General features: G+C 38.4%; 2 protein-coding genes across 2 annotated transcripts; one reads left to right on the plus strand and one right to left on the minus strand.

The window, feature by feature from the left end:
* Positions 1 to 1,090: 1,090 nt before the first annotated feature.
* On the minus strand, positions 1,091 to 14,363 carry LOC131977573 (uncharacterized). Its single transcript, XM_059340955.1, has 12 exons — positions 13,989 to 14,363; positions 10,968 to 11,045; positions 10,048 to 10,090; positions 9,695 to 9,855; positions 9,508 to 9,589; positions 7,771 to 7,945; positions 7,520 to 7,593; positions 6,231 to 6,307; positions 6,033 to 6,133; positions 5,867 to 5,955; positions 5,639 to 5,785; positions 1,091 to 3,786 (listed from the first exon to the last, which is right to left on the minus strand). The coding sequence occupies exons 2-12, from the start codon at positions 11,031 to 11,033 to the stop codon at positions 3,617 to 3,619; spliced, it is 1,185 nt and encodes a 394-aa protein (XP_059196938.1). The 5' UTR covers positions 11,034 to 11,045; positions 13,989 to 14,363; the 3' UTR covers positions 1,091 to 3,616.
* Positions 14,364 to 14,517: 154 nt separating this feature from the next.
* mmachc (metabolism of cobalamin associated C) lies at positions 14,518 to 21,003 on the plus strand. Its single transcript, XM_059340957.1, has 5 exons — positions 14,518 to 14,609; positions 16,238 to 16,435; positions 17,126 to 17,278; positions 18,572 to 18,748; positions 20,616 to 21,003. The coding sequence occupies exons 1-5, from the start codon at positions 14,520 to 14,522 to the stop codon at positions 20,796 to 20,798; spliced, it is 801 nt and encodes a 266-aa protein (XP_059196940.1). The 5' UTR covers positions 14,518 to 14,519; the 3' UTR covers positions 20,799 to 21,003.
* The last annotated feature ends 657 nt before the right edge of the window (positions 21,004 to 21,660 follow it).

A 21,660-nucleotide genomic window follows, 5' to 3' on the forward strand; every position in this document is an offset into this window, starting at 1 on the left:
TGAGACGAAACATACCACGTTGATAGAAATTAATTGGAGCTAAAACTTGTGTTCCCTATTTAATTTTTGCGCCATAAATAACTACAGATGGGTGACAAATTGAAAGAAAAATCAGCAAAAAAATGTTTGAGTTGGGCCAGCTTAAATGATTCTTGTTTGGGCTGTAACCAACGATTATTTTCATTAGTGATTAATCGTTTGGCTTATAAAATGTCAGAAAACCATGAAAGTTGTTTCCCAGTTTCATAAAGTCCAAGTTGTGACTTTAAATGTTTTTTTTTTGCCATTCCAAAACCCAAAAACAGTCAGTTTTACATGACAGAAAACAAAGAAAAACCAGAAGTCTCCATATTTGAGGAGCTGAAAACATAATTTTCTGCCTCTCTGGTGCGATACTTTGACGATTAATCAATTATGAAAATTGTTGCAGCTCCACACGTCATAGATTTTAAAAAATCTCTACTGGAGGGATGAACATCTAAAGATATTCCCTCATTTACTGTTTTTTCCCTTATGTCACCCATTTGTACATCCAGCTGTAGGGGTGTCATGATTTCGATCTAAATTGATAGTCAAGGAAATGAGATTTTGATTTTGATCATTACAAAATTAAAAGCGAGATTCAGTCCAGACTCACTGAAGGTGGACCATCTATCCTCACTGTGGTACATTCCCCCAAAAATATGTCAATTTTATTACACTTGATACCATATAGCCTTACTTTATAAAGAGGAAAAACATGTAAATGACCAATGATTGGCTGGTCTTTACCGAGTAAGACTTGATAGTCTAACAATGTCATAACCTTCAGAGCAGAATAACAAAAAGTCTAGTGGATTCTAGTGGACTTAGAGAATCATGACACCTCTATCCAGTTCTAAATTATACACTTGAAATTTCTGACATCAGTGTTAAAAATTGTCTGTATGTATCCCAAATGCACCATGAGGCTTATTTGCTACCAGATGTGGAATATGGATTGTTGGTGTTTTATGAATAAAGGTATTTTGAAACCATCTTCTGCATTCAGACCTGTTTGTTGCAACTGCAGCACCGATAAACAAAAGCACAATCAGAAGGCAACACTGAGTCAAGGTTCTCACTTACAACTGTTACACAGACTTTTATTGTTGGAGACATTTTCTTACAGACCTTCAGTGAGTGAATCAGTGCATTGCTTAACTGCTGCACCGCTGCACAATACTGGGCAAATGCAATAAAACTGCAGTAGAGAGGTCTGATTCATCAGTCATTATCTGGCCACAATAAACAAATAAATGAGCCTTTTTCTTCATTAAATGTCTCATCTATCACATAATAGCTTTACAAAGAGAAAAGCGTGGTAGAAAAGGTTTGTTAAATACTGTTACGTACTGCTCTGAGACTAGTGTGTCTTGTTAAATAAACTGAATAGTGTCTGTAGTCACTTTCAGCACTCAAGCCTCTTAATCTACACCCCAGTGAACACCTAACCTGGCTGTCAGCGCCCCCCCTGGCTCCGCACCGAGGTCTAGGATCCACAATGGGGGGTGTCTGGATGCTGAAATATTTAACAGCTTGACACCAAGCCTGGCGCAGTGTGATCCATGTCACACATGACAGCATAAAGGGACCCTTGACTGTTAACTGAGCTGTATATATATATATATATATATATATAAAGACATGGCAGTGGAGGCTGGGGGTGTCGGAGCCTTGGTAACGTTAATGGATTTTTGATTCTTCTTTATTTCACTTCAGCTGCATTACCGGGAATCAAAACCCCATCCCTCATCAGGTTTCCCCTGGACTGAAGAGTGCATTATGTCAGGAAGAAAAGCCCATTAAATACTCATATCCATTACTCTGCTACACTGAGGAGTGTAGCTTACATATATATATAACACATGATCAGCATAACTTTAAAGCTTGCTGTGGATCTTTATACTTGATACATTGCTGTGGATCAAGTGATCAAAGGTGCAATTTCAGTCACGTTATATAACAAATGGATTTATTTAAAAATACCAACTTATGACAATACAATACCGCAGAAGGCCATTTTCTGCCACTGTGATAAACAAAAAAAATTCTGTTTGTCATTATAATTAGAAACATTTCAAAGTAATGACGTTGTATCTGAAAACAATTATTCTGTACGGCAAAATCACCTTAAAATAATGACTTATTTCAAAAGAATAATTTAATATATTGAGTGTCTTGAATAGACTTAAATAACTATCTTTTAAGAAAGTGTCTCATTATTTTTGAGATACTAAATAATTATTTTGTGTTATGTCCTTATTACAGAAAGTTTCTCATTATTTTTGCTATCCTAAGTCATTTCGAGAAAGTTTCGTATAACAACCTACAGGATCTTTTGCTTAATATGTTTTTTAAGTGGCAGAAAATGGACTCAGCATTCTGTGGGCTATTTTTTTGCTCATCAAAAGCAGAACAGTGATCAGTGATGTTTTTGTGGATCCCACTGTAGTTATGGGCAAAGTTGAAAGTCCTGCAGAGCTCAACTAAACCAAAAACCTTTCCAAACCCCAACAATCTGTAATCACAACATCCCTAAACATAACTATTTTTACATCTTCTGCCTGAAACCAAACCTTGTGGTTTCAGTGGACCAATCACAGCGTTTCCGTCCTTCGCTCCGGCAGGACCCATCATTTATCTCCACTGACTCGCAACATGGGTGCAGAGGGTGTGGCAAAATAAAAGCATTAAATGCATTGGGTGGCAACTGATTTTGAAATTTCGTGGCCAAAGCCTCAGTCAGTCAAGCTTACGGTGAGAAATAAAGCTGCTTACAAAAAAAACTGCTGCTGTGCAGGCACAAAGCTATCCACCATCGTAAAAAAAACAGTTTTCCGATTGAGAAACTCTCACAAAGAATCTTGCTCAAACAGCTGTGTGTCTCCTCAGTTGGTTCCCAGCATCCGACCAGTCTGTGCATGTGGAGACACTTACTGCAGATTATTTAAAGAGGATTTGCGGCTCTCGCAGTCCTCAGCCTCTAGCAGATATCAGTAGACTAAGGGCAAACAATGCTGTATCGTTTGGTGGTTTGTTTCAGCACACTGCAGGAGCGGTGCGTTTGGGTGTGTCGCATTGGACCAGACGGTTGAAAAGAATAAAGAGACAATTGAAAATCTATGTGAAAAGAATAAAAGTAGTGATTAACCTGTCAGTCTGATGCAGAGTGATTCCCTAACGCTTCTGCTATTCTCACAAATTTGTGTTTAAAAACAGCATAAAAGAAAGTTTCCACCGTGGGATGGATTATGTATCACATATATTTTGCAAGCAGGTCTGTTAGGCAACTGTAATAATAACCGTAGGTAGGATGCCTTTGCTGCCGTGCAAAGTCGTGCTGTTTGCCGCCCTTTGTTTCCTGTCTCTTGAGACCACAAAGCAAAAAAAGAGCCATATGGCTGTTTGTGTTATCATGACTATTTCTATTTTTAAATGTTTTGCTTTTCAGAATACGGCTGTTACTCTAAACTGTACTGATTAATTGAAATGAAGTAATACATCTTAGGTAGTGTATTTGAAAAGCTGGAAGATTGTCTTCATGATGCTGAATTCTCGGCAAATCAAACTACAGAGAAGTGACGGTATGAAAAGGTCAGAGGTCATCAAGACTTAGGTCAGATCCTAAATCTGGGTTCACATCTTCATCAAGGAGATCATCACCATCAACATCATCATCGTCCTCCTCCACATCTGAACCCGGACCAGCAAAGTCACTCCGTCTGGACTGAACGCTCAGACGCACTCGAGGCTTCTGATGAAGAGCTGGCAGAGGTGAAGAGCAGAGGAGGAGCCGTTACTTTGTGTGTGTGAGTGGCTGACTGAGTGCCTCTTGTGGGATTAGCCTGGAAGAAAGTCAAATGTTTTCCCCTAATAACAACAATGTAGGGGTATGTGTGTGTGTGTGTGTGTTTGCATGTGTGCATACAATCGCCAAATTAGCCTTTGCGTCATGGGCCCAAATCACTCTGGGAAACATTTGTAGCAGAGATGGTAATCTCTTCCAAGAACATCAACCTTCTGTTACAGTAAATCTCAGGGGCGCGCAGTGTACACACACACAAATACACAAAGTACCACATTTTCCAAGAAATAACTGGCTTCACTGGAACTGTTGGGAGAGGAAATGGGTTACCGCATTACCTGCAGATAAAAGAACACAGCAAGTCTACAAACTTGCTGATAATGGTGCTTGAAGTTTCAGTATCACATTCATCTTTTTTTTTCTTTTCATTCCCTTTTTTCACTTTTTGCACCTCTTCTCTGCCTTCGTGGAGCGTTATCTTGTGATTTGAAGATCCCGACTTTAAGGGCAACAACGTGTGATGAACGACATTGCTTGCACATGGCTCTCACTTCTTATTTCACAAGCAAACTTGTAGGTAGCTAAGCTAAAATAGTGGCACGAACAGCATTATCAGTGCAAGCAATGGCAACAGTGCTGACAAAGCTAACAGTGTTAATGGGGTTAACTCACAATCAGCACCTCTAAAGCTGACTAATTAACATGCTCTTTTTATTTTTGTTTTAATCCAAACAAATAGGGACACTGAGACTACTACTTAATTGACTCACAATCTCTGTAATGGGTTAGAATTTGTACTCTTTACTTTTATTATTTATTTATTTTTGTTTTGTTATTTTTATTATTGTTATTATTATCATTATAATACATTTTCTTTTTTATACGTATATGTTTATGTTATTGTTGTGGCTTTATTTTCCATATATTTGTGATTGCTGTTTGCGGTCTTGTTGATTGTGTTGTATGTGTTTTCAGCATGAAAAGCCAATACAAATATTTGAATAATAATCCAAACAAAAACTGAAGTGCCAAAACAAGGTATCATAGTTCCTGTTCCAGTTTCTATTTCTTCTTTCGTCACAATGACGCTGCAAGAACAAGCGGCAGAGACTCCTGAACAGATGTGAGAGTGATATCGATCCTCTTATCTCTTTCCCGGCAAGACATGGAACTCCAACATGGGAAACTATTCCTTCAACTAACAGGATGCTGAAATGGCGAACAGAGCTGAGTGCTGAGTCAGATCTACTGGGATGAATCAGAGTGAAGGTTGAGCCAGATGTGTGGGGGAGGGATGGGAGGGGAAACTACACGTCTCATCTTGCTAAAACTGCCATCAGTGTGTGTCCATCTGGTGCCCTGTGTAACTCTCTCTAGGTTGGAGTGTGTGAGCCAATTGTCAGAACGCGTTTGTGTTGGTGCACATGTAGGTGGACAGAAGGCTTGTAAAAATGATAAGATGGTAAACTCAGCATGTTGAACTTTAATGTGTTTTTATGCACACTGTTCATTGCACCTTATTTGTTTCATAGCACCAACATTTTTATACTGTATATTCATATTTATTCTGCACTGGAATTCTATTCTACTCCTACTTTAGACACTTTATATTTTATTGTATTTTTATATTTTATTGCTTGAAGTATGCCTAGGTTGTTCTTTTTACTTAATTGTGTTTTTATTGTCTCTGTGTGTAATGCTGCTGCTACACTGTAATTTCCCAGCTTGGGATAAATAAAGTATATCTATCTATCTAATGCCTGTGGGTGCATAATGTGCATTATTTTATTTAGAAAAAAAATTCATCCTCACCAGAGTCTTTGTCATCCAGCCAGGACAGATCATCTGAGCTGACCTCAGCCAGGCTCGGGGTCGGGCTGAAGTCCTCTGAGTCAGAATCGACCTCTTCAACTCTGACCCCTCTACTGTGGCTGCCAGGGAGTGGGAGCGGGGATGGCCCTGAATCAAACAGAGAGACATAAATAGTATTATCATGCTGTGCATGTGTAGGAGAGAGAGAGAGCCAGAGGGGAGACTTGCCTGACGTGTGCGCTGACAGCAAAGGTGTTGGTTGACGTTCTTGGAGAATTAGTCTCCTGATCTCCTCCTTCAGTTCTGACACAGTTGTTCTGTCATAAATAGAGATTAGCTGCATCGTAAGTTAATTCACAGAAAGACAAACAACCACACATGTTCACACATGTACCTGATCTGGCGGACCTCTTGTTGTGTGTGAGAATACTGAGAAACAGTCTTTGCCAGTTCAGTGCTGTGAGCCCTGTAGCTGTCTGTCAGTTCTTCCAGCGTCTGAACAAAGCACACAAAGGACAGGTTAAGGATCTGAAAGGATACCAAACCACACATGCAAAGAAGCGCAAACCTGCGTGATACAATGTGTGTGTACCTTGCAGCTGTGTTCATACTGTCTCCTGGTCTCTCTGGCCTCTGACTGCTGGAGGAACACGTCCTCCCCCTGTCTCCCTGTCAAGAGATAAAGAGAGAGCAGACGTTGGGAACAAGACTGTGCCTGCCTTTGCTTTGGAGGCCAGCATCGGGCTGAGGATACAAGTAACCCCTCAGGATCAATGCAAGGGCATGATGTATGTGTGTGTGTGTGTGTATGGAGCCCCTTTCAGACTGCGTTTCTGCAAAAGTCCCGCTAAAGTGCTATAACGAGCTCTGCTGGCATATCGCCTTAGGACATTCACACTGATTCTGCAACAACGCAATATTGACTTCAATTCACATTGCAATCCACCATGTTGGAGCAAAGTGGAAGGAGGCGGTAGTGCCATGTAACAGAGCAGCAGCAGTACATGTACAATAAGCGACAGCCGTGGCAAGTGCATCCAAAACATAGACTGCATATAAATAATGGCTGAGTCACCGTGATGTCACTCATTGGGGAGCATACCATATTTGGACTGTGGAGGAGCGAGAGGAGAGAGAAGTCACTGCTAATTCATGTTAGCATTAACTGGAGCATTAACTGGGATGTTCATTTTGGCTATTAAAAAATAAAAACCAAAACTTATGTTACTTACCTGAGAAAACTGAGCAGCGACTCCTTGGAGTGTCTATTAGTCCAACCAACCGCTGAACAAGACATTATTTTGACCGGTTGAGACCATTTCTGAGCTAATAAATCAAGTGAGAAGTTTTCTCATTTTGCATTGAAATGAATGGACAGAAATCTTTTTGCAGCCAAACTTAGCGCCCCCTGCTGGAATTTTCGGTAGAATGCAGCTTAAGGCACTTCCTGGTTTGCCTCCCTGCTCAGACCAGGAGGTTGCCGCCTGATCCAAAACAATGATGCCAGAAGAAGTGCACGTCGTATTTCTCGCTGTAGAGATTCTACAGACTCAAGCAAAGTTGTTCTGCATTTTGCTGAACATGATTTGATTACTGTTGAACTCAAGTGAGATGTGTGTTTCTGATGATACGCTCCACTTCCTTTCTTATTATTCTTATTACCCGAGTGTTGGTCGCACAAATAATGTATTTTGTCTCGGTTCATATTGATCCCGCCTCAAACAATTTAGCGGCTCTCTTACTACCTAGGAAGGTGGTACAGAGCGGGGATCACTTGGTCCCCCGATTACGCCTCCAGGATGTTCAGATTTAAGGCAAAACGTCACAGAGGCGTAAATACAGCAGCTTAAAACGGCAGTCTGAAAGGAGCTTGTGACTCACTAAGTTGTGTTTTCAGTTGGTCCACCTCTCTACGCAGGTGCTCCAGCTCCTCTCGGCGGAGCTTTGAGCTGAAACTGTGGAAAGACAAAAAAAAAAAGTGGTGATAAAACTGTCTTTTTAAATAAAAATGTCACCTTCCTGGTAGCAAAGCGAGGTGTAAACATTTTCGTTTCAATCCTGAGCTGGACCTATCATCAGTTAAGTCTGCAGTTACGCCCCCCACCTCCCCCTCAGCTCCTCCCCTAATGCACCTCTCCTCCAGGTTGCCTAGCGACGTGGCTCTGGTGATGTGTCCCCGCAGACTGCTTAGCTCACGTCCAACCTCTCTCCTCCACTGCTCCATCCTCCTCTCTGCTCCTGGACTTTGTCCCCTCCTCGATTCGGCCCTCTCTCTCTCCCTCTCCTCACGCAGCCTGTGAACCTCCTCTGGAAAAAAACAAGAGAGGTTAAAGAGAGGAAAGGATTTTTTTTCTCTCTCCTTTAGCAGCCTTGAGGACAAATCTGAAATTATTTATTAATGTATTTAATTATGAATGAATCCTCTCTTGATGACTGGATTTTGCTTTGTCAGACTGTAGAAGGCTGGGCAGTGAGTGAAGAAAGCAGCAGAGAGCTGAACTTTAGGATAGTGGTGAGGCCTCATGTGTATACATCAATATGCAAGTGTACATCTATTCATTTGGCAAACACTTTGTCCAAGCAACGTATAAATAGGGTACAGTAGATCAAGACGGGATGAAATGTGACATCTTTACATAATTAATATAAATAAATGAGACAGAAATGTCAGAAAAAGCTCTTGCTGGTGGAGCTGTAAGTGCTGATGGTCTACAAAACAGAGACAATATATTCCTGTAAATCCTCTCACTTCATGCTGCAGTTAGGATTCTGATACTGGCTCCACTCCTCATCTTATCCCCTGAGATAAACTACAAGAAACTTATAGTATCCAGCAATCCTCGGGAGAAGTAATCAAAGTGAATTTAACGCAAACTAAAAATGGAGGCCCATGTTTTGAGCCGTAATACAACGTCCATCTTTGCCGTTAAAAACAGATGAAATGCACAATAGCTGTATTTGCATGCCAGTCCTTCTGATAAAGGCTTTTTGTTAAATAACTACACCAATTGCAGTAAATATAGCATTTCAACTACAGGTATACTAAGCAAGATCTTCCTTAAAAACAATGTCTATACTCATCATGTTTAAGTTTAGTGTGTTGTGGTGGTATCTGTACTTCTTTTGTCTCTTTTTCCTCCCCATTTTGCTGTGTTTGGGACATTTCTGGGCATCACTTTGTGAATGCAAAGCTACACAAAAATAGCAGACACAGCATCAAAAAAACGCCACAATTGTGAGCTGAAATGCAGAGCGGACAAAGCTCTTCCAAAACCAGAGTGAATCTGCATAGTATGCCTTTAAAGGCCAATTAGTAAAAGTGTGTTAAAGTATTTTTTTCCATTTACACTGAAAGTCATTTAAGGACTGAGATAATCAAACTGAAGGATTTTTTTTAATCATTTAATTGGGACCACACTGCTGCTACAAATGGTGAGAAATTAAATCCAGCATTAAAAGTAACAGGGCATGAAGTGAGTTATTATAGTTCCACTATTTCTGATTTTGTTAAGATCCTATCTGGAGTGTTTTGAAGATGATAATGGTGAGAATAAGACACTGGGATGGTCGAAAAATACAGTTTTCAAGACAGGTCGATACAAGGGCATCAAAAATATTTAAAATAAAGGTCTGTAAAGTGTTCTGTGTTAGCAGAAATTGAACTTGTCTACTATACTTCACTTCACTTTCGAAGCTACAGGCTTATGTGTCAACAGTAATGTGTCGGTGATGTACCTTATTTACTTAGTTGTTGGGTGTGACCACGTTAGTGTTGAACCTGAGAGAGAATTCCTTTCTTCTAGCTGACAATAACAAGAGTCAGGTGTATTAGTGAGGGGATAATGTGACCCAGTAGAAACTGAGGTTACCTTGTAGTGTCTGGATGTGACACTGTTGACACTGTCTTTCCCTTTCCACATCATGGAGTTTCTGGCTGAGAGACTCGATCGCCTTCAATACACATCGAGAAAACAAACAATTCTGTTAATGATATCTACTGTTTGATGACTTTGTGGTTACTGTTTATCTTGCCCAACTACGCAAATATTCACACACCTGGTTTTGTATCTGGAGTTGTGACTGGATAGCAGATAGGTCTGCCCACTGAACAGTAGGACTGAGAGATGGGGAAGGCTGTCGCAGCTGGGGGGCTCGAGGAGGAAGAGCAGGAGGCCCCACGTCTGAATCACGAATCCTCTCCCTCGCTGGAAACAAATCTGTAGAGGAAGAGGCATGTGAGGGAGGTGACTCAGAAAAGGCTTTAACCAAAATCAAAAAAGTCCAAACAAATATTCATTATGTGCACTTCCCTGTGACGTTTGAAAGGGTGGAAAGTACACACGCACAAAAACAAATAATAAAAGGTAGTTTCCCCTTTTAGTCATATTCAGAAACAAAAGTTCACCCACCTTCACCTCCTTTGGCAAATTTCCCTGGTGAGGTCAGTCTCTCCTGTGGACACATAAAAACACTTCAACTTCCCTTCAAACCAAGGTTATTATAGTTAACAAAAACTAACAAAATAACGAAAACTAGAATTGAAAAAACATTTTCGTTAACTGAAATAAAAATAAAAACTAGAGTTTTTAAAAAAAACGATAACTAACTGAAACTGTATTGTGAGGTTACAAAACTAACTAAAACGAACTAAAATTATAGTGAAAATGTCCTTAGTTTTCGTTTTTGTCAACTTTTTTCATTCATAATTCAGTGTTTCTATTTGAACATGCAACACATGGTAAATATGTTTACTGAGACTGGGATGTCTACACTCAAACCAAAATTCAAAACACCCTGAACTGTAAGAGTTGATAACCTTATTGGGGCTGAGATGAATGAACCAAAGGAAATAAAGGCAAAATTTATTATGACCTCTTTGAATCACGCACCCAACACATAGCACATTACAAAAAAACTAAAACTAACACTAAAACTAATAAAAACTAAACTAAAACTAAGCATTTTCATTTTTCTAAAAAAAATAAAAACTAAATTTAAACTAGAAAACTCTAAAACTCTAAAAACTAACTAAAACTAACTGAATTTGAAAACAAAAATTCACAACGAAATTAAAACTAAAACGAATGAAAAATCCAAAACTATTATAACCTTGCTTCAAACTCCCCCTATCAGTAAATATCTTTAATCTAGATAACTAAATAAACAATGTTAAAACTTTAGTGGAGCATTACTGCCATCTACAGATAGCTTCAACGATGACAGTTTAACAAGACAAGATATAATACATGCTCTCCTCTGTTGTATACAGAGTTTCTGATAATAACATTGCTAATGCTGATTCCAACAAGACAAAAAAAAATATGCTCACCCTCATCTTTGCAACACTGCCATCTGCCACTGACAGGATAGAGCTCAGCTGATTGTCCCAGTTCATGTCTGAGTTGAACTAGAGAGAGAAATGCATCATTCATTTGCATTTTAGTTAATCTTTGATCCTTGGTGCAACAAGTCATGCAAGGCAGACAGGGCTGTCATGTGGCTGTGAAGAGTGAACATCAAAAACCACTGTGGGATAGTGATACAGTAACTTTAGACATGCTCTGTGGCTGGTTGACAAGGTAACAAACTAGTGGAGATCTCTGACACTCAGTAGGAGATTAACCCATAAGAACCCACGGTGACACGGGTGTAACAAACATTTTAAGTCTTCTAGAATCTCCCATATTCAGCTTTATGCTTCACCTTAACTCATTAACGTGTTCTGACCATATTTCCTAAACAAATTAAAGTCACAATTTTGATAAATGTTGTGGAGATGCAAAAGAAAAAGGCAAATTTGTGTCTCTGTAAGCAGAAAATGTGTCTAGTTTTTATTTTATTTTATTTTAAAATAAATATTATGAACATAAATGCCATAAAATCCCATTGTAACTTATATATGTCACATCACAGATCTTTGACATTTAGGGGTAGTTTTTTTTTTTTTTTTTTTAAACATCAGAAATGTGTTCTATGTGGTCCACTTATAGAACATGTCCTTTAAGGACAACTGTGTCTGGGTTCTTATGGGTTAAATTACAAGCAAACCCAGATATTTGCACATTTGCAGTAGATGCTTATCAAATGCTACAGGTAAATGCAGCCGAGGTGCCAAAATGTGCAGCCTGGCTCAACAGGGCGAGAGGAGGATGTTAGCCAAGCTGAAATCCATCATGGATGACACTTCTCCCCCTCCATGATGCTGTAAGAACTCTGATCATCACACAGCAGATCATTCATACCAACTGTAGTCAACACCAGCCTGACATAATGTAGAACTGATCATGACATGTCACTTCACTGTTTTTTATACCAATGTACTATACTGTTAACTGCTGCATTTGTCACCTTTTTTTTTAATTAAAATTACTATTTTCTGTCATTTGTATTTTTGCACATTTTCTTAATTTATTTTTATAGCCAGTTTGTCTAAGCTGCTATGACAACTTCATTTGCCTTCTGGGATTAATAAAGTAATCTTTTTATATTTATCTAGATACATTTATGGTTGTTTTATTGTCCCATGCAAAATTTCACTAATGTGCAATACAAAATTACTCTTAGTGCGATATAAATAAAACTCAAAAGCAGCCATTTAAGTATCTTATGTATATAATGTATGTGTGTATATAATGTCTCATTTTCTTTATTTGTATACCTTTTTAAATTCTGTTAAAGCTGCTGGGTCGACTGAATTTCCCCACTGCGGGTTAAAAAAAAAGTCTTATCTTCTCTTATATTATCGTCACCATGTTAAAATAATCGCCTAACTAATTTTTTCAAGTTTTGCAGGAAACACAAAAAACTTCACCAAAAGTGTAACATATGACATTTATTGATCATTTCACTCAAAAAGGATGTAACAAAGGATGGCTATTGGTATAGTAATAACACTGTGTGTAAATTATGTAACTTAAGAGAAATAAATGACTTAGGCAGTTTTTTTGAACATGCCTTTGTGACTTAAGCAAGATATGGTAACACTTTATTTTGAAGGTGTCTACATAAGAGTCACACAAGCCTGTCAGGAACATGACATGACAAGTATCATGAGCATTAGTGTTACTTCAAAGTGTCATTAATGTTCATGACACATCCCATGTCATGTTTATGACACCCTCATGTCACTCTTATGTAGACACCTTAGAGTAAAGTGTTACCAATATTAGTGTCAACAATAAAACACTGATAAACTAAACTGATAACTAAACAATCTCCCTCTAGCTCTTCTTTGCTGGGTTCTTATCTGATGCCTATGAATGTGGCAAATTATCAAAGAAGTGATGATCTTAACCCTCCTGTCGTCCTTCCGGGTCAAATTGACCCAATCTGTTTTGACTATTCCTTCTTTCCTCCCTCCTCCTGCCTTCCTCTCTTCTTTCCTCCTTCCTTCCTTCCCTCGCCCCCCTTTCTTTCTTTCCTTCCTTTCCTCCCTCCTTCCCCTTCTTTTCTTTCCTCCTTCCGCTATCTCCTTTACTTTCTCTCTTCTTTCCTTCCTCCTGATTTCCTCTCCTTTCCTCCTTCCTTCCTTCTTTCATCCCTCCCACCTCCATTCCTTCCTCTATCCTCCTTCCTTCTTCCCTTTCCTCGCCCCCCCCTTTCCTTCCCTCGTTTCTTTCTTTCTTTCTTTCCTCCTTCCTTTCTGCCCTCTTTCCTTCCTTCCTCCCTCCTTTCTGCCCTCTTTCCTTCCTGCCTCCCTCCTTTTCTCCCTCCTTCTTTCTTTCTTTCTTTCTTTCCTTCCTCCTTCCTTTCTGCCCTCTTTCCTTCCTGCCTCCCTCCTTTTCTCCCCCCTTCTTTATTTTTTCCTTCCTTTCTTCTCCTCCTCCCCTTTCTTTCCTCCATCCTCTCTCTCTCCTTTCCATTCTTTCTCCTTTTCCTCCTCTCTTCTTTCCTTCCTTCCTTCTTTCCTCCATCCTGTTTTACTTCCCTTTGCATCCTTCCCTCTTCTTCCTTCCTTGACCCGAGGACAACAGGAGGGTTAAAGGGGTAAAATCACATGATCTGATCAACTGAGGATATAGGCGATTTTACCATAGGTGGCTATGAGGAGATGATTTAGGCAAAAAAACAACAATTTTGACAAAAAATGACTTATGCGATTATTTTAACAGTGTGACGATATCTCATCTGTGTGATGAAGCAATCAACCTTCTTAATTTATGTCCAGGCCAGTGGGGAATATCTCTCCTCCAGCTTCCAGGATCAGAGACAGATTTAACCTGGAGGCCATGTAAGAACACCTTACTCAAGGACACTTGAACAGAGCAGCTGCTAGCTCCCGAAACAAACTATAAACATGTTAAAATAACACAAAAGAAGCGCAGCGACCGTTAAATATTAAATGACGTACCGTTAACCGAAGCTAGTTTCAGTTAGCAGCTTTACGGTGACTTTTTCCTGCCAGCGTTCATGACGTTACCTCATTTTCTTGCCTAGTAAAGTAATTATTGTCATGTTATTTTAGACACAGAGTTTTTTCTTCTGAATACAAAACAAAACCTGTCACTGAAAACAGGACAAATCATATTTAAGTAGCACGATAACAATGTTATTGTTAGCTGGCTAATCAGGCTACTCACAGAAAAGCTCGCGACTCCACTTTTAAATCCAGGAGCCCATAACGGCGACGTGATTGCGTCATGACGTAACCCGTAGGTGCTTCTGGGTATTGTAGTAGAATGTGACCATTATTACTCAGAAAATAGGTAAAATGCTATAGCAAAATGTATCCGAATCTCATTTTATTGTATGTAGTCTTATATTGGGGTAAATAGTTTTGTAAGAATACATAATTTCATAAAAAGAAAATATTTATTTCTGACAATGAGTAGCCAAAGAACTTCATATCCCATAATGCAAATCTTTGTATTGGCATTCAGGCATGGCGGCTTCCACTGCCAATGTGGAAGGTATAACAGGAGTGTTGGAGGACTATTTATCAAAAGTTGGATTTGAAGTCTATCCTCTTAAGGTATTGTAGCACGAATTTATTCCTTATGTGTAGCATTGACAACAAGGTGACTATAGAAGAGTGAGAAATACAATTAGCTTGGACTGGAAGCCAAAATAGAGGCTATACCCACCGTCCACTTTATTAGGTACTACTACCTGAGGTTTTAATGCAGTCCAATAAACCAGCTGTGCCACAAATTCAACTTCTTACGAAGCTTATTATTTTCTAGTTTTCGTGGACACTGTCAGAAAGGTAGTAATTCTACTTCATTTATATTATTGAGGTCGTAGTGGATGCTGGTGAAGTACTGGAGTGCATTAAATTAAGAGATGTTTCTAATATTCTGGCTCTCACGTGTATGTAAAAGGCGAGGCCAAAATATAAGACAGGTATAATTCAGTCCATTTAAACAGCTAACACACTACATCATCAATAATAATAATAATAATAATAAAGCAAAGTCTTGTGCCAGGTTGCTTCAATAAAATACAGTGAAATAAGTATAACACAACCAAATAATCAGAGAAGTGAATCAGATACATGGACATCTAAAAAAATTAGAATATCATGAAAAAGTTCAATATTTTTTGCCAATCATTTCAGAAGGTGAAACTCATACATTATATAGATTCATCACACGTAGAGTGAAATATTTCAATCCTGTTTTTCTTGTCATTTTGATGATTCTGGCTTAGAGATAGTGAAAACCCCAAACTCAGAGTCTCAGAAAATTGAAATAGAGTTTCACTTTCTGAAATAATTGACAAAAAATATTGAACTTTTTCATGATATTCAAATTTTTTGAGATGTACCTGTAAGTGAATTTAAAAATGTGAATATGAAGTGTCCTTGTAATAACTAAAAATAATTGCACATGGTAGTGAATATCCAATAGCACATACTATTAAACATGGCATTAAACATGATGCACATGTGCATTATGGTGAATATAGTATTGTCCAAATATTGCAAAAATGATAAAGATTTAAAATAAAGATGATCCTTGAGATGCTACAGTAACTGTAATTAGGGGTGGGCGATATGGCCCTAAAAGAATATCACGATATTTCAGGTTATTTTTGCGATAACGATATTGTTGATGATATTACGAAATACTTAAAAAGACATAGAAAATATGATTTTTTTAGTCTGTATAAATAAATAAAAATCTAAAATGTAGTGTGAAGTGCAAATCTCAACAGTTGCCAAATACAAAAAAAAATACTCTTGACTCTTGAGTATGAGCAAATAATAAAAATAACCATTTAGGGGTTCCGGGGGCATATTTCAATAACATTTTGTAAAGGAGAATAAAGTTTCTTGTATGTTTTTTTTAAGGCATCTTATTTTGACAGTCTTCTTCTAAGTTCTGTGGTGGATTCTGTTAACGCACTGTGCTCTTATTTTGAAAGCTGCATGTGTTTAGCGACAGGGAGTAAGCAGCTTTTTGTGATTAAAACAACTTTAACCACTACATCAAGAAGTAGGAATGTTGCCAATATCATGATATGCATTTTTTTTAACCATAAAAATAAAAAAACAGAAAATATACCTATATTATCACGAACAATACGATTTGGCACAGCCCTAACTGTAATATCTATTTATATATGCTGTGTGTTATTGTCTGCGTGCCTCTCTGACAGGTTGGCTGGTATAACTCTGTGCTGCCTCCCTCCCTCCACCTGGCGTACCCAGATGACAGCCTGGCTGTGGTGGTGCTCAGCACTCCTGCTATGTTCGAACAAGCCTTCCTGCCTTTCCTGGAGGAGAGGGGCTGTCGGGGCCTCTCCGACCCCATAGACCAGTGTGTCAAACACTGGGTCTCTTCTGCCGTATCCCAGGTGAGCAGTGTGAGACTGTCTGTGTGATTGAATATCCTATCTAAAAGGTTTAATATGTAACATTTACACATTACAATTTCTTAAAATGTACGTCGATTTGGATACAAGCGTCTGCTAAATGACATTGTAGAAATGTAGTAGAATTGGACCTACTGCATTATATAAACATTCTTTTTCACAGCATTTTGTGAAAATGTCAAATGTCAAAATCTCCAATTTTCCTCAGAGTATGTGTTGTCAAGTCGCCTAACTCCAGTTAGGGACGAGATCTGAAGGATACGATGAGGTGAATGCACGGTGCTGGAGCTGATACTATTCTAGCATAGCAAACAATGGCAGATAAGATCAAGGAATTGCTGTAATCAATATTTTTATTTGCATTACTTGAACATGGTCTCTCATGTCCTGTAAGAGTTTTATAGAGATCCAAGTTGGGGGGGTGGGGGGTCGTCGCCTGGTCCCTTTTTATTTTTAATTTTAATTTTCCCCATTTTTCTTTTTTTTTTTCTATTTATTTCTTTATTATTATTATTATTACTATTATTTTCAATTTGATTGTAATGTACCTTTTAATTTTATCGGACTGCTGTACTTGTTCTGTCTTTAAAAGCAATAAAAAAGTTGTTCACAAAAAAAAGGATACGATGAGGTTGTGCCACCTAAACCTGTTTTTGTGTCCCTGCCCTGCAGTGTTTCCCAGGTCAGGAGGTGGACGTGAGGTACGACTACGAGCTGCTGCCGAGCAGGAAGCCCAAGTTCTTGGCGCAGACTGCAGCTCACGTGTCTGGAGCAGCTTTCTACTATCAACAGTGTGATGTCACAGACCAACCGTGGGCTCAAAAGGTAATGCTTTAAAAAGTTAAAGAAATCTGTCCTGTCCAGAGCCATGCTGGAGTGGAACTCTTTGCCACTTAACATCGTATAAGTAGATTCCAAAGAGAGGTATACATTTTTGCTTAAACAGTTTCTTTTAATGTTGCAGCTGCAGTAGCTAAACTGTACAGCTCCACAAGGCTCTTTGTATAAACAATCTTCCTATCCTGTGAGACCGCTTTTTCTTTTCCTCTATCTATTTTTATTTATTTTTTGGTATCTGTTTGTATGTTATGCTATGGTGTTTGTATTTGTGTATGGACTCTTAATTTTACTGTACAAGTGTTGCGTCATATCTTGTGGTTCATGTTTGTTAACGTTTGTGATTGTATATGTCAGTAGTTCTCAACCTTTTCTCAACATTTAATATGCATGTTGTCCGCGACCCCCGCTCACTGAACACAATCTCACACACACAGTTCAGATCACCCAAAAAAGAAACAAAATGACCAAAAAAAGGAAACAAAATGACCAAAAAAGACAGAAAATTATCAGAAAAGACAGAAAATGACCAAAAAAGGAAACAAAATGACCAAAAAAGACACAAATTGACCACAAAATGATCAAAAAAAGACACAAAATGGCCAAAAAAGACACAAAATGACCAAAAAAAGACACTAATTGACCACAAAATGGCCCAAAAAGACACAAAATGACCAAAAAAAGACACAAAATGACCAAAAAAGGAAACAAAATGACCATAAAGGACACAAATTGACCACAAAATGACCAAAAAAAGACACAAAATGATAAAAAAAAAAGACACAAAATGACCAAAAAAGACACAAAATGACCCAAAAAAGACACAAAATGATTTTAAAAAAAAGACACTAAATGACCAAAAAAGACACAAAATGACCCAAAAAAGACATTAAGTGACGAAAAACACATTCACACATGAACACTTTAACACAGTGGAGACAGAGCTGACTTGGCGACCCCCAGAAATCATCTCGCGACACCAATTGGGGTCCCAACCCCAAGGTTGAGAATAGCTGGTATATGTGTTGTGACTGTATTGACGGTTGTTGTTGTTTGTTTTGTTGATTATCTCGGACAATGGACAATTTGATTTAATGTTTGGACTCCAGGAAGAATAGCTATGCTAATGTGCTGGTGCTAATGGAAATCCAATAAATAAATAAATGCTTCTTGTCTTGGAGGACTCTAAATCCTTGCTGTGTTATTCAACTCTGTATAATTTGTAGTGCCGTGGTTCCGTTCTCGTCTCTTCAACATGTTTTTGTGCTTCTCCCTCTGCAGAAAATGTTCGGAGTGTGTGTGCATCCGAGGTTCGGGGGCTGGTTTGCCATCAGAGCCCTGCTGGTGTTTGGAGGTGTGACGGTGGGATGTGAGCTGGAGCAGCCTGCTCCTCCTGACTGTGTTCCCTCCAGAGAGGCTAGGATACAGCTGCTGGAGGCGTTCAACTTTCACTGGCAGGTAAATCTCCTCACTGTAAGACATAATGCCTGTGACACACACATTAGATCAGGGTAGGGTTGTCACGATACTAAAATGTTCAACTCGATGCCGATACTCAGGAAAATATTCGATACTCGAAACAATTTTCGATACCACAAGGAAAAAAACAAAGACCCCAAAATTGAACAGAAATACTTTTATTAACAAGAAAAATGCAACATGTGAAAATGAACAGAGCCACAGGTTAAATATTTATAATAAAAAAACAGTTGTGAAAAAAAAACTGCAACTATGATAACAAGCTTCAGATACTCGATTGAAAATGAGTATTGAATCTGGATACAACGTTTTAGTATCGATACTTTTTTGAGTATCGATACTTTTGACAACCCTAGATCAAGGGTGGGCAATTCATTTTCCCAAGGGGCCACATGACCAATAGGTTAAGGTTGCAGGGGCCGGACCAAAACTCTGAACTAAATTCTGTTCAATATTAATGTAATCGCTTTATAAAATACAGTAAATTATCTGGTTTTGAGCTGCTACTGATAGGAACACATGTTATGAAAAGACTGTTAATGTGGAGTAAATCAAGTATAGCAGTAAAAAGTAGTAAATACTCCAATCACTATATCACTTCTCCATTTATTTTACACACTACTGTAAATTACCTTTAGCAGGGTTCCTATTGTTGTTTTTGTTTTATAAGGCTTGTTTTTCATGTTTGTAAATTTTCTAGGTGTTTTACAATGTTGTGATGCTTTTATTTTGAAAGTCCAGTGTGAAACGATTGCTTTAATTTTGAAAGGTAGTGACAGGAAATAACAGGTGGAACGATAAAATGAAAAACGAACGGTAAATAATAACGAGTGCGTCGTAATTCATATAAAGTTGATATAAAGTATTAAAAAGGCTTCTATAGTGGCTGACAGGACACAAGGTTTGTTAGAGTTTATTTTCTTCTGTCATATATATTAGTGGCTATATTTGTTGTCTTAACTATAGTAAAAGTGCTTGTTTGCTAATGTTTGTTATTGTTTTCCCACCTCGTAGCTCTTAGTGGATTCACAAGGTGACCAAGGAATGTCTTATTTTTATTTTCATGGAGCTACGATTTTAAATAAATCTTGTGAACTATCAGTGAAAGAGTCGACAGTCATTCAGCCAGGAATGATACTAAACATACATTCAAACCACAAAAACAATTTAGATTATGTATGTTGTGCAATAAACCAGTAATTTATTGACTTTATGCAAACAGCAATACGTGTTTTTGACAAGGTACCAAGGTAACTCAGTGTATTTTGTGAAACATGTTTCTTTGCAGGTGGGTATGCCTGCAGGCATGAAAACTCGTTCAGGAGCACATTACATGATACTGGGCATACATGAATTCTAGTTTTCAACACAAAAGAAAACTCAGTATATATTTTTTAATGATTTTTTTGGGGGTAGATTGATTTCATTCAAAGATTAATACATCTTGTTTTAACTTGCAAAGACACAGAAATATGCACTTCTGACAGCAATTACAAAGAGAAGAAGAAAAGAAAGAAAAAACAAAAAAAACAAATCCAATTAAAACAAAACTAAAATAATAGTCCAGCTTGGGAGTTACATTCCTTGTAATCAGTATTCTGTTCTTGTGACTCAATCAGAAGTCAATATATTTTAATTATTCAAAAAGTGCTCAACATCTCAATTTTAAAATATTTCTATTTCCTCTTTGCTGTCAATATATTAGACCCTGTGTTTGAAGTCCTGCTGAATTTCAATGTATTTCAGTTTGATTTTCAAAACAGTACAAGTTTGTTTTAATGTTTTTTTTAATGTAATTAAATGTGTGATAGGTTAAAATTAATTAGAAAAAATCTTGCATCATCAGGACTGGAGCTACAGAGACATTGTCCCTCCTGTCCAGCTCTACTCTCAGAAACAGAGGGACTACTTTTCCACTCGTCCTGCTCAGCGGTTTGCTCTGCTGAAGGACTGGGGCTTCCTGCCGAGGGAAGACGGTCTACCTGCCTCCACCTCAGACACACAGAGTCAGGGGACCGGACACGGCTGACGGAGAAGAGCAGCTGTTGCTCCTCCGCTGAGCCTAAACCTTCACTGCTGAGCTTGCAAGCTTTTGTTGGGAGCTTTTATGGGAGACTTTCATATGAACATTTACTGCTTATGGCCTGTGTATGATGTGTTTCATCATACAGGTACATCTCAAAAAATTAGAATATCGTGAAAAAATTCTATATTTTTTGTCAATCATTTCAGAAAGTGAAACTTGTATATTATATAGATTCATTACACATAGAGTGAAATATTTCAAGCCTGTTTTTATAGTAATTTTGATGATTTTGGCTTACAGATAATGAAAACACAAAACGCAGTCTCTCAGAAAATTAGAATATTACATAAGATCAATTTTTAAAAAGAAGAAGGATATTTTAAACACAAATGTCAGGCTTCTGAAAACTATGTTCATTTCTATACACTCAATACTTGGTTGGACTCCTTTTGCATGAATTACTGCATTAATACTTGGTGGCATGGAGGAGATCAGCCTACAGCACCATGTTGCTTTTATAGCAGCCTTCAGCTCATCTGGTGTCTCTCACCTTCCTCTTGACAACAGCCCATAGACTCCTATGGGGAGTTTGCTGGCCAGTCCCGCCCAGTAACACCATGGTCACTGAAGCAGCTTTTGGTACCTTTGCCAGTGTGGGCAGGTGCCAAGTCCTGCTGGAAAATGAAAGCAGCATCTCCAAAGAGCTTGTGGAAGCATGAAGACTCTAAAATGTCCTGCTAGATGGCTGCTATGTTGACTGTGGACTTCAGAAAACACAGTGGAGCAACAGCAGCAGAGGACATGGCCCCAAACCACCACTGACCCAGGACTCACATATTGAACTCTTTCACAATATTCTAATTTT

Source organism: Centropristis striata, chromosome 9 (assembly GCF_030273125.1).
Source record: "Centropristis striata isolate RG_2023a ecotype Rhode Island chromosome 9, C.striata_1.0, whole genome shotgun sequence".
In the NCBI taxonomy this organism is placed as follows: Eukaryota; Metazoa; Chordata; class Actinopteri; order Perciformes; family Serranidae; genus Centropristis; species Centropristis striata.